At 38.9% G+C, this 13,992-nt stretch overlaps 1 protein-coding gene across 1 annotated transcript in view; it reads left to right on the top strand.

Annotated features, from left to right (window-relative positions):
• Positions 1-13,992, top strand: part of Ralgapa2 (Ral GTPase activating protein catalytic subunit alpha 2) — a gene marked incomplete at its 5' end in the record, with an annotated part of 268,892 nt that overhangs the window by 138,727 nt on the left and 116,173 nt on the right. The window contains 3 exons of the mRNA XM_033761011.1: positions 5,684-5,812; positions 10,394-10,522; positions 11,249-11,307. Of these exons, the coding sequence (XP_033616902.1) occupies positions 5,684-5,812; positions 10,394-10,522; positions 11,249-11,307 (317 nt within the window). The remainder of the gene's footprint in view (positions 1-5,683; positions 5,813-10,393; positions 10,523-11,248; positions 11,308-13,992) is intronic.

Here is a 13,992-nt window from a genome sequence, read left to right on the forward strand (position 1 = left end):
ATCTCAGTAAAGTTGTCTCAAAAAAGAAAGAGAAGCAGTTAGGACAGCCTTTCCCCTTTGCCTGCCCTGTCCTGGAAGTGCAGTGTCTTCTTCACACAGTTTCCATAGGGAGAAGCCCAGACAGCTTTGCTTCTCAGCCTCAGAACCCAATTACTCTGTCCTGGCCCATTTCTCCAAGCCTTGGTAATGTCATCACATCTGGAGAAGTCACATTTTGTCCAGGACTGGTAAAAAAAAAAAATCTCTGCTTTTTTCCTGAATAAATTGCACCACACATGGCCATTTAAAAAATAATGTACAGTATATGCCACATATTTGGCCAGATCATGAAAGCAGTTTGCAGCTTTGTCCTACTATCTTTTTATTCCCAGTGACTTTTCTGGAAGTGTGATACTGGTATTGTGTCCTGCAGTGCTTTTTTGTTGTTGTTGTTGTTAAGGACCGTAATGTCAAAGGCCTTACTTTTTGTCACTGGGGGCCAGGTAGCAGCTTGTAGTGTGTAAAGGATACCCTTGCGCACAGCTAAAGGAGCAGACACAAACTAGCAGGAGGGAGAGGATGGGCCTTGGGATTTGATGCTCCCAGATCTGTTCTCATAACTAAGCCTCTTGTCACTCCATTTCTGAGCTTTGCCAGTAAGGCAGTAACTGATATTTATAAAGATGTCATCAAAGTACCACAGGTTGTGGCTGCCATTAATTGTCACAGAAAGTTTAAATTTTATCCAGTAAATATGAAGTATTCCTCTGAATTCAAATATTATTATAATTATCCAAATATGAGATGAGTTCTGTCTTTTTTTATTTTTATTTTTTGGTACCAGGGTCCAAACTCCATACCTTGAGCTTGTGAGGCAGGCAGCAGAACCACTGAGCTAAATCCCCAACCTTAGTCCTATCTTTTTATTAGCCAGATCACTGGAATAAGCAAATCCATTTTCCCACTTTAGCAAACAGAAGAGTTTCCGATAGAATTTCTCAGAGAGAAGACAGACATCTTCCCTGAAAAATAGCAATGAAGTCACCTAACTCATAGTGTCTTAGTTTCTTTAAAGTAAGAAGTGAAAGGAGGGGCTGGATGGTTTAGCATACCTACATTCATTTCTTGATTCTGCTTGGCCTCACAGGGGGACTGAGTGATTTTGTGGGGAAAGAAGCAGATCTGTTTGCTCTGGAGGAGTGAGCGCATGTCCGCAGTAGAGAGGCAGGGAGACAGATGGCCAGCTATTGTGTTACAGCCATCATCTGCTGGCTGTGAGCAAATATTAAGTGAATAATATATATGTAATTGGTGTGAAAGTACAGTTGCAACATCTCTAATACTGTCTGAAGGATGGCTACTCTTGAACATTTGTATTTTATAGAATTCTATATTGAAATGTTTTTATGTACAGGGTTAATCCATTTTAAAATGCTTTAAAGTGAACATTTTTCCCATTTTTGACACTACTGTGCAATATTTTGAATTGAAATGGCCTATAATGGCCCCCTTTTTTTTATTTTCCATAACAACACAAGCACTAAATTATAGCTGTGCAATTATGTAAACAATGGAAATGCTTCCAGAATGAATCCTTCCTTTTAAATTTTCATTTTGTGTAATTGTTGGAAGGTTTGGAGCCATAATAAACGAAATTATTTTACACATTTATCGTTCTAAAGGTCAATTATAAGAGAACTAAAGAAACAACACTATGCAAAACGAAGAAACCAATTTCTGTTGCCATCACCATATGTTTTTCTTATCACTTATGGTTTTTCCAGTTACTGTGTACATAGCATTCAATTAAAGCGATTCATTTACCAGGCCGAATGCAGTTCGTGTTTATAGAACTGTGCTTTGGAGGGGAGGAAACTACACGCCTCTGTTTGAATTACCTGATTTTTTGCAAGATCAGTGATAAGAGACAGATGTTCTCACCACTCACTTTCTCATAAACCCGAATCTCTGGGTAAGCCTCAAATTTGCAGTTACCATCTTAAAACCTAGCTTTTCACACCTGATAGGTAGCATGACACAGACTTTTCACCAAAACAGGAGAAAAACACAAATGTGGTAGCCTGTTCCTCACATTATACCATTTTAAAGGATTATTTCCTTTGAACAAAAAGCATGTAAGAGAGTTTTCTCAGTGCTTCATACTGGTCAACTTTAAAGAATAAATGTAATGCCTAGTTTGAACTCCATTTGCCATTGAGCTTATTTAGTTTATGGTTTCATGTGTTCAAAATGTGGAAAAAGAACTAATTCTTGCTACTAAACTCACTTGTTTGGGTTAAGTTCTAATATCTCTCACAGGAACGAAACCTAAAAAATCTAAAATGATCATTTTCTTTTTTGTTTCATCATCTGCCCCATTGCTCAGACTCCTGTTCCTGATTGCTCTAATGCTTTGCTAAGGGTATTGTTTGAAGGCAGTGATTTCTAGAACTTTTTAGTATATGTGTAATCCAAGAGGCTTTGTGCCCCCTTTGAAATGTTTTTAAACACTCTTGTGTAAATCATAAAAATGATAGTTTGCTGAAACATGCAAGCTACACCTATGCATTCTACAAAATAAAATGTTTCAGAGTCCTCCTTACAGAAGATTTTTTTTTTCTTTTCCTTGCAATTCTATTTATTCCTGAATGGCCCTTTTCAGCTTGCAAAAGCATTTGTCCATATCTTCTTTCCCATTAGAAACTACTTTTTAAAGAAGATTGTCCCATTTTATGAAAGCAAAGAGTGAAGCTTGGGTTATAACATGATTTTCCCAAGTCTCCCACACAAGGCTGTGGCCCAGGGCTCATGGCACTAGTTCTGAAATTCTTTTGGCTGAGTACGAGTTCAGGGGTATTTCCCGCTAGTGCTACAGCAAAGACAGCACTGAGCAGCCCCCGAGCTGGGCATGAAGGCCTCTTTCCTGGTCTTGGCCTGTCCTGTTAACACATTTAGCTAGGCTTTGGACTTGGCAATAGAAATTCTGACAGCGCTGTGACACTGCAAACCACCCTCTTAGCAAGAGACCCCCTAGACTGTCAAATAGTGACATTCTTAGCAAAAACTTAGTATCATTGGCTTAATGTTATTGTTTGGTCCAAGGCGTAGTATTTTCCGTTTATGACCAAGAATACTCATTTTCCAGAATAGTTTTACTTAATTTCAAACCAAGTGAATCTCTTGGAAAAACCTGTCAGGCAAGATAGATGTTCACTTTGAGGGTAGATACGACAGAGGACATGAGGGTCACCCTCTTGTGTGTGCATATAAAGTCCTGGAGAAAGGTTCACAATCTCAGGCTTTTTGTTTTATATTTCCAGAGATTTCAATTACAACTGTGTTCTCCACCTATGGGGGGGTAAAGTGCACCAGAGGTCCTTCTGGGAGTTGCAAATGTGCAGAGCTCTCTGGGTTTGCTCTTTGGGGAACACACAGCTGCTGTCTCTGACTAGCACATGGTTGTCCCTACATGTACAATGTTATCACAAAGATAGACTCTTTGGGTTTCATTTCCATGCGGGTGGGCACAAGCAGGCATGAGACTGTCATTTGTCTGGTCAGATGGCGCCCTCCTTAACCCATGCATTAATGCTACCCCAGTGCTGTCTTTGGTGCCTTCAGCATAGTCCCTGCTTCTCTTGGGCGCTGTCTCACGTGGGTGGCAGAGGAGAGCGGGCCAGCCATCTGTTGCTCTGCCCTCTTTTTTCCATCTTCTTGCCCATAGAAACAGGTTCTGTTGAAGTGACTACTGGCCAAGGTCCAGGGCCTGGGGGAGCTGTGTGACTCAGCTCTGCATATCTGTTGTCTTTAGCATCAATGCAACTTAGTAATTTTTCTGAAAGCCCACTCATAGATCAATGCCTTTTCTCTTACAGATCTTATGAAAGCAAGATGGATTCCATCTATAAATTTTGGCTTTAGCTTGTTAAAGGACTTTGTCCCTAATTCCCATAAACTTATCCTAGAAAAGCATTTTTAAATTAAATCTCCAAATTCCAGTGGTAAAAATGGCTCATTCGACTTAAGTATGTGTTAAAGATCTTTAAAACCCATAGGCTTCAGAATTTCCTCATCTCAACAGATGGAATTAACACAAACATAACAAAGTTAACATCCTGGTTGTTTGCATTATTAATCTTCAGATGCATGGCATTCTGCTACCTTGCTCGCCAGGTTTGCACGAACCCTTTCATTGCAGCATATGTCAACAGAAATGTGCTTCCATCTGCCGCCGGAGAGCCTGATGCCTGATATTACCAGACAAGGCCCGGCACAATGCGTACCTCTGTGAGTAATTACAGGTGTGTGGTGAGGAGCACAGGGCATTAATCATAAGCTTAATTATGAAAAAGGTGGATCTTTTGTTCCACTCCCAGAGCACGAGTTTACCACACACTTTCTAAGCTGCAGCACCCATCTGCTCAGCCCCTTTGAATATTTGCCTTGGCTGATATGAGCCCTAAAGTGTATGGCAGGACGTGATTAAAGCAGGTTTAAACATTAACTGGGAAGGAGCGTGGTTCAGGTTGACTTCCCTTTCTTTTCTCCCTTTATCTGTTTATCTGTTTATTTTGGGTATAGGAAAAAGTCTGCTGAAATGCCAAAACTTTACATTAGGACTTGCTAAACTGCCGTATTGGAGTTCAGTAGATTAAACATGATGTAGTTGTTTTAATGATGTAAATAGTATGGTGTATTAAAATTCAATCAGTGTACTATAGAAAGAAAACATTGCTTTATGAACACATAGAAATTGTTTTAAGGAGGCAAGTTGTTAAATGAGATTATTTTTATATGAAGGATTTTAATTCATGTTTTAAAATTTAGCATGTTGCTACCACTCTCTAACTTAATAGAATTAAGTCAGAATTATTTTGAAGGATTTTTCAGATCCTGAAAACTAAGAAACCAAAGGTCTTTCTATTTAGTGTTTTACCTAAATACACATTGATAACTATTTCTAGGTTGTATAACTACAAGTCACAAAATGGTGGTACTTCAGTGTAGCTGATTGATGTGCCTGTCAAAAACTGCATCAATGAAGTTTGCGATATATTTCCTCATTGCATTTGCACATACATACACACTCATGCCCACATGCATACACATCCTTTGCATGTTCTTGGAGGTATGGCTTGTCCATGATAGTGTGAGTGCTGTTCAGGGCTGGATTCTGACTGCCACAGGCAGGGACGAGGGGCCAGTGGGCCACCAGTGAGAGGCTGTCACAGACTCAAGCACAGGTATCTGGGCATGTGATGCTCTTAGTGCTGCATCTCACACATGTTCTCAGATTTGCACTCACCCCTGGCTTTAGTGCATCCCTTATCACAGTATTTTCTTATCCTTCCATATTCCCCATCATAGTACCTAAAATTACCCAGAGAATGACATTTCCATCTCCTTGATTACTTTAAGTTTTTTTTAATGTAATAGCTTGCTTTAGCTTTAAAAAATCAAAAACTAAAGACAACATATTCTTTATTGTAGCAATAATTGTTGAAGGTTTTATTTATGTATCTACCTCCTGTTCCTTGTAAGACAGTGCAATAACTACTATAGTATTCACTTCTGGTACCTTGTCCCTGAAAAATGTCTCTCTTTGACATCCTCATAGATTATTATACAATGCTCCTATGTACACACAAAGTGCTTTGGAGTTTTGTCCTGAAGTTTTCAATCATGCATACTTCTCTTCTCATAGGATATCTTGAACACCATCATAAGACACTGCCCGCCCCGATTCTTCTCCCTGGGTCTGCCTGGCTTCTCCATGCTGGTGGGGGACTTCATCACGGCCTCAGCCAGGGTCCTCAGCACAGACATGTTGGCGGTGAGTATGACAATGCTCAGATCCAAGCTCCCAGGAGGCCTCGAGATCGCTAACAAGGTTCAGATTTCTCCACTCTTAACAGGTGTCGACTCATTAGTGCAATGTGAAACTGGACTCTCAGGGTAGATACCCTGGCAGCTGACGTGTGAAATTGTAGGATAAGATGACACACTGGTATTGGAAAGGCGTTTCATCAAAAGGCCAAAGTGTGAGAAATCATATCCTCACTAATATCTCAGCACATTTGCACCATCAGAGGTAGGGCTTGTCTCTTAGAATCTTATTAGCATTTTCTAGTAAATTGTGGTATAGACATAAACATCTGAAGTAAAGAGAGAATTTTCAGAGTACATTAGCAGTTAGGCACTTTTTAAAAATCAAATCTTGGTTACTGTCATATAGAAAGTATTTATTTGTTTGTTTGTATAGTATTTATTTTTGCAGTGCTGGGAATCAAACCCATAGACTCAGCATGTTAAATATATGCTCTACCACTGAGCTTTACCCTCAGCCAAAAAATATTTTCTTAAAATGTTAGAACACTTCAATTTTAAACAGAAATGAATATATATTTCTTATAAATGTGCAAGAAAGCACTGGCAAAAGTCTTGATTGAAAAATTAGAAGCAAATGGACTAAATGTACATTTAGAGTTGCAAAAGAAATTTATTTTCTATCTCTGCATTTACTGCCACTGTTTCACAATATCTTAATTCCTTTTGAGAGAATACTTTTCGCATTTAAATTTAAAGGACCTTTCTCCCATTTGTGCTCTGAACAACAGATAGCTATTCAGTCATTTTTCCCCTTCAAATGGTACAAATAAAATGAGCTTTCCGATTTGCCAGGAATTTGCAATGAACTCAGTGTGAGAAGCCAGTGTCCTAAATTTTCTTTGATACATGTTTACCTTTTCTCTCCACTTATATGTTTCTGTGCAAGATAAATTCAAACTCCAAGCTGTAGCTTTTAAATGTTTTAAATATTCTATATATCTGATATTTCATGCTTATCTTTTTCTGTACTAACTCTATCTTATTAAAAGTTAACAGGCAAGAGAAGGGTAAAGACAAGGGAAAAGGAGGGAATAAAAAAATAAGAAGAAAAATGGTGAATTTGACAACTTTTCATACTTCATTATGAATATTATTTCTGAAAAGGATTTAGGATAATCTCAAAGAACCTTCAAATTTATTTTTAACCACTTAAATCAACATTGAAAAAATTTACAAGATCCTGGCAGAAAAATCATACTTCTTTACGAAAAAAACACTTTTACTATTTGCTAGGAGAATTTTCTATAAAAATGCTACAGCAAAATATATGATATACCTTTCCATGGTGATCATTCTCTGCACAAATGTATCTTTTACCTGGATGAGCTATTTAAAATGGCCACCCATAAACTCAATGAGAATAAAATAAAATAGCCACCCAGACATGCAATTAGCTAACAGGTATATAAAAAAAAAAATACTCAGGATGAGTAGTTATCAGGGAAATGCTGATTAAAACCACAATGAGATAACCATCTCACAACTGTTAGAATGACTGTCATCAAAAACACAAAAGAAACACGTGTTGAAGATGTGGAGGAAAGGGAGCCCTTTTACACTGCTGATGGAAATATAAATTGGTATAGCCATTCTGAAAACTAATACTAATGTTTGTCTTAGCTTCTTTTTGTTGCTGGGATAAAATACCTAACACTCAAAACTTAAAGGAGGAGAGGCTTATTTTGGCTCACAGTTTAGTCCATGGTCTGCTAGCTCCAAGGTAGAAAAGGTGTGGTGGAAGGGTGTGGAGAAGGAAAGCTGCTTAACTCTTGGAAGTCCACAAAATAAAGCAAGGGAGGAGTCAGCAACAAGCACACACTGCCTTCCAGGTCATGCCCCATGCCACCTCCCTCTAACCAGGCTCCACCTCCTAACAGCTCATTCAGCTACAGAACCCAACAATGTATGAATCCACTCACAAGTATATAGTGCCCCCAGTCCAGTCACTTTTCAAGTACACAAGAATTTTGAAGAACATTTTAGATCTAAATCATAACAAAGTTCCTCAAAAAATTAAAAATAGAACTATGGTATGATCCAGCAATTCCAATTCTGAATACATAGCCTAAGGGAATGCAACTAGGGTCTCAAATATCTGCATTCTCCTGTTCATTGCAACATTATTCTGAGTGGCCAAGATGTGGAAATAACTTATGTGTATATTTTACAGATGAATGGATTAAAAAGATGTATGTGTACACAGTGGAACATTATTCAGCCTTGATTGAACAAAGAAATCTTGTCATTTTCAACAGCATAGATGAGTCTGGAGGCCATTATACTAAGTAAAATGAGCCAGGCTCAGAAAGACAAACAAGAGTGCATGATCCTACTTGTATATGAAATCTAAAAAAGTCAAACTCAGAAGCAGAGAGGAGGTTGGTGGTTGCCATGGGTATGGTGATATTAGTCCAAAGGTACAGAGTGTCAGTTATACAGGGCAAATTAAATGCTCTAAGAGACCTAATATATGACAGGACTATAGTTAATAACACTGTACTCTAAGCTTGAGATTTGCTAAGAAAATATATTTAAAATATTTCCTCCACACAAAGGACAGTTATATGAGGTGATGGTTATGTTAATTAGCTTATGATCATCATTTTACAATGTATATGTATATCAAAGCATCATATTGTATACCTTAAATATGTACAGTTTTTTTGTCAATTTTACCTCAGATAGCTTGGAAAAAGAATCAACAAAAAATAGTCTAAAATGTTTTTCAAAAACAAAATATGAATGAGAATGCGATTCTAAGAGTTGCAGAAAGAAACAGCTGCTTTTTGAATCACTTTCTTGTGAGATTTAAAATCACAGGAGCTGATGAGAGGCTTTTGGTTGGGCCTCATCTGCTTAGCAGAGTTTTCAGATAACACAAGTTAAGAGTGTACCTTGCCCTTCAGTCTGTATCATTGAGGCAAGGTGCAGGATGTCTCCTTAGGTCCCCAAAATAATGGGGGCAAACTTGTGCACAGCAACAAACTGTCACAGATAGAAACTAGAGCCAATCTAAATGTCCATGAACAATGGAACAAATGAACTGTGTTGTGTACATAACATGGTACTTACAGTAAAAGTGCAACAGTGACTAGTTGCATGCTTGCCTGTAAACTAGGGCCAGACATAAATCCAGTGCTTAGAGGAAAAATTGTCTAGATTTTTGACATTATTTGAATGAAGCTGTAACAATTCACTAAGTCCTAATGCTTTGCATTCAGCTTTCAAACAGTGAATTCAACAAAAATTCCATGCTGCAAACTAGGCTCCCCAGTATGCAGTAGTTCAAGGCCAAGTAGGGAAAAGTATTAGTGCCAACAGAATGTCTTCCAGGCTCATCTGGTGCAGAAGGAGCAGCAGCTGGTGAGCAGAGACAAAGCAAACTCTCTTTGGAAGCACTCACCATGGACCACTGTGTGTCAGACCCTGGCCTGAATGAGTTTCACAGGGTCCCTACTCTTGAGGAGGCAGATGTGTAAACTTAATATTTGCAAATAAGTTTCCTGCTCCAACCTAAATGCCCTGCTACCATCTCTCCTAAGGAGGGAAGTTCTCTTTTGTTTCAGAGTATAATCCCAGTGTGGGCCTGCGTTTAGATGGCCTACAGGCTAGATGACTTTGACAAGCTACTCAACTTCTCTGAGCATCATCAGCTTTCTCATGGAAAATGCAAATGATAATAGTATGGACCTCAGTGGGTTTTTTAGGGGACTCTGAGGAATGCTTGTGCTGCGCTTGGAACATTGCCTGGCACAGAGTGAGATCTCCTGAAGTCTTAGCTGCCGTTGTCATTATTAAAAAATAGTAGGATAGATGGACAGATGGGCAGTGGCTGGATGGTGTACCTTTGAGATACTGTGCCCGCCCCCATTCTTGGCTACTCATAGCTGCTAGATTGAATTGAAATCTAGTGATCTACCTCCTTTAGTATATACTAATTCCAATAATGGACAAATAAGTGATTAGTATTTTACTAGATACGGTGACTTAGTCTCTCAGACTGTGTTATTTTACAAAGTCATTCTTGATAAGACATAGGGAATTTAGTAGATGGTGTCTTCACTCTGATAGCTACCTCCACAATACTTCCTTATGAATTTTCCGTAACTGTTCTTCACAGCAAAAGCTGCTTCATTAAGAACACTAACAGTAAGACAGTCAGGAGGACTTAGCTGTGTGCCTTTTTTGTTTTTTGTTTTTACTGGGGATTGAACCCGGGTCCTTGTGCTTGCGAGGCAGGTGGCAGAACCACTGAGCTAAATCCCCTGCCCAGTCATGTACCTTTCTAATTCTGAATGACTCTGCAGACTAGTTTTCACTGTACTACATGTCTAATTATTACACTTCGCATTCCTTAGAAATTTGCTTTTTAAATATTCATCAGGAAGATAAGCCAGGCATACAGTATGATATTTCTAATCATGATAAAATAACTATCCAGATTCCCTTTTAAAACCACAAAGAAGTAAAATGTGTCATTGCTTCTCAGAGTGAAAGCTGTGTGCTTCCCACTCCTTGTGTGCAGGCGCCTCGTTCTGAAGCTCTCACGGTGCTTGGGTCCCTCGTCTGCTTCCCTAATATCTACCGGGAGATCCCATTACTACAGTCGGTACCAGAAGTGAGTGAGGTTATCACTGGAACTGAAGACGTCAAGGTATGTAACTCGCTTGATCACAACTCCAGTTTAGTATTTTATAGTTCTACCTGTATCTTCCATTGTTATATATTGACCTACTCATCCCTGAAATTTTGCTGCATCTTTTCAGTGTTTTGGCAGTTATTTTCAGAAGTCTGTCCAAGGGGCTACAAACACATTCAGAGCACCCTGCAATTAGACCTGGTAGCTTTACTCCTCAATGTTTTTATTAGGTCTGTTTATGATGCCTAGGGATCCAAATCATGTAGTGAATCATTCTTTGTAATAATTTTACTTGTTTAATTATGCTGCGTTAGTGTATCAATTTATAAGAAATAATTGAAATAAGCTAAGTACACAATTCTGTTGGCCTAATTAAATACTACTAATGATTTGAAATTCCAAATTATTTCTTGGAGAATAAAAGTACTTACTCTCTCCTCTACTGATTTTTGAGGCAAACAAAAAATAAATCCCATCATCAGTCAGTCAATTAATGATTAGAATATATAAATTAACGTGCAATATGTAATCCAAACTAAAGAGAAATTTTACTATCAGGAGGTCTTCTTGAATTCACTGCTACCCAGAAACACTTCTGCCTCTGCCCTTGTCCCACTGCACAGAGCTCTCAAGCTCGCTGGGCGTCTGGTAGCTCTTGGCTGTGCAGAGTGTGCAGCCATGTGGGAAGCCAACCATAATATAGAAACAAAGTTTTTATTTTACTTAATTTTGTGTTTTTAGCATTACCTCATAAATATTTTACTGAAGAATGCCACAGAGGAACCAAATGAATGTGCAAGGTAAATGTTGGACAAGAGGTAACCTCTTTCAGAATTTTTAAGATACATTTTTATGTGTAAAAAGTTAATGCTTAAAGAAAACACTTTCCTTTGTCTTACTCTCGCACACAGTAAAGAATACACACAGTAGGAATTCTGCCAGGAAAATGCTTTGCCTACTTTCTTATTTATCTATTTATTTTTGGATTTTTGAGACAGGGTCTTACTCTGCTGTACAGACTGGCCTTGAATTCCCTATGTAGCCCAGGGCTGGCCTTGAACTCATGGCAGTCTTCCTGTCTCAGCCTCCTAGGTGCTGGGATTACAGGTGTGCAGTACCATCCTAGGCTACTTGATTATTTTAGAAGTCATGGTTATTAATTAAAGATTGTAAGGTGCAGAAGATTATATATAGTATGCTGTCTTTCATTTAAGCAAAAAAGCAAGCTAACAAATGCATACATATATTCCCTGATATTTTCAATAAGAAGGAGAATGGACGAATAACCTCACAATTCATAAAAGTGGGATATGTGTAGGGTTGCAATCTCAAGTGGTGGTGACTCTGGCCAGGAGACACTGAGCAGTATCTGAAACATTGTGGCTGCTTCTGCAGGCAAGCGGTCACTTGCAACCTCTAGGCCAAGTGCACAATAAGAAGGAAACACGGCCTCTGTTCCTAGCTGAAGCTAGAGCTGGGAATGCCCAGCTTCTAGCCCTGCAGGGACAGGCATGGAAGCTCAGTTCTCATTCCTGGGTAGTAGCTCCCACCTGAGACAGCATTCCCTGATCCCTGCTGGCCTCTTAACTTGATGATTTTAAGCTTTGTTCACTTGTATATTTCACTTAACTTCCTCAGTTATATATAGTGAGTGGCTTAGTCCAGGTTTCCTAGTCTTCCATGCCAGAGCCAGCAGCTCACTATCAGTTTGCTGTGTTCAACTAGACTCGCACTTTGGAATAAACTGAACTTGGTTAACACAGAATTGGATCTAGTTTGGCTCATATTTTTTTCAGGAAAGTTAGTTTTCTATTCATGCCCTATATTCCTTCCCCATCCTGCTCTTAGCAGGTTTGGTTCTAAGTTACAAAGTCTCACAAAATGAGTAGAATACTGTTTTATTCTCTTTAGTCAAGGATAGTTTGTGAAAAATTACTTGATATTTTTGTGTCTTTAATAGACCTTGATGATAAAACTCACGAGTCTAGTTTTTTCCTTTGTGAGAAGTTCAGCAGCTGACATCTTCTGCAATGGTTTTGGGGAAACTGTTAATCCCTCTCTCTCTCTTTCTCCTCTCTCCCTCCCTCTCTGGCAGATTTGATAAATTAAAAATTTTCTAGAAACCTTTCCATTTTACTTAAGTTTTGAAGTACACTTGCATACTAGTTGTTTCTGTTAGTCTTTTTTTTATTTCTGACATATAGTTATAGCTATAGTTACTGATATCTATAGTTTTTAATCTCTGACACTTTTGATATGTTCTCTTTTTTGTTTTTTCTTTATACTGAAGAACACTTTAATAGCTTGCAGATGGGGACAGTATTATTGCTGTGATACCTCCAATCATTTCATAGTAATTCTGAGTCATTTTATAGTAGAAGAGACAGAGGAAAATAATTTTGCTATACAGCAAAACACATATGAACTTTCATTCCTACATGGGACATTCCCACATCTGTCTAGTTTGGGCCCAGAACAAAACAGAGCTGCTCTATTTCACTCACTTTTTTTTCCTGTTAAAGTTGCTTCAGATACTAACTGGGAAATTAGGACTGACTCGTGGCAAAGGAGTAGCAAAAACTTTGGTTTCCTGGCAGAGTTTTTTTTTTATGGTACCAAGGATTGAACTGAGGACCTTGCACTTGCGAGGCAGGTGGCAGCATTACTGAGCTAAATCCCTGGCACCTGGCAGAGTTTTAAGACATGGGTGAGCTCCCTTCTTCTCTGTAAGCGCAGGCATGGTCACTGTGGCTGTCACCTTCACCCACAGAACACCCTTCCACTGACTGCAGGGGACAGTGGACCCCAGATGTCCTCTCTGGTCCCAGCAATATTGCTTTTTGTGTCCGAAATGTGACAAGCCCACAGAAGCAAGGTAATGATGCAGGAAGGTAACCAGAGCTCCTTGAATATCCTCATGGCCCCTAGGACTCGGCCTACAGACAGTTCCTAGAGTTCTAACCCTAGATGACCAGGTCCTGTGCCGCAGAGGGAGAGAGCGCACACCAGGGAGAAGGATGCAGGCCAGCTGTGGGTCCAGGCCCATCCTTCACCTTGTTTCTCAGAGTAGTCCAGGAAACACAGAGATGCTATCTGCTCTAATTTTCAAAACCTCTTATCTTGTCCTACCAGGTGTTCTCTGATTTTTTAAAACTAGTCTTGCCATAAGTTTGACATTTTTACTGTTTTTTTTCCAAAAGTGGGCTGGTATGTGCAAGGCCCTGGGTTGAATCCCCAGCATGACTCTCCCCAAAAATATTTTTGTCTTATGTTTGTGTTCAACCTTTCTATTCTATGTGTTTTTATTGTCTGCTTTCAGCTCTTAGTATTCTTTCTTTCTGTTATTCCTTTCCTCAGTAGTTAGTATATTAATTTTTAACCTCTCCCCTTTACAAATATAAGCAATTTAAGACTTTATTTCTAGGTGCTACTTTATCTGAATTTAAACATTTTTAATATTTAATATTTTCCCTTCCAACTTTTTT

Source organism: Fukomys damarensis, unplaced genomic scaffold (genome assembly GCF_012274545.1).
Source record: "Fukomys damarensis isolate Sample0158 unplaced genomic scaffold, DMR_v1.0_HiC HiC_scaffold_7, whole genome shotgun sequence".
NCBI classification, from domain to species: domain Eukaryota; kingdom Metazoa; phylum Chordata; class Mammalia; order Rodentia; family Bathyergidae; genus Fukomys; species Fukomys damarensis.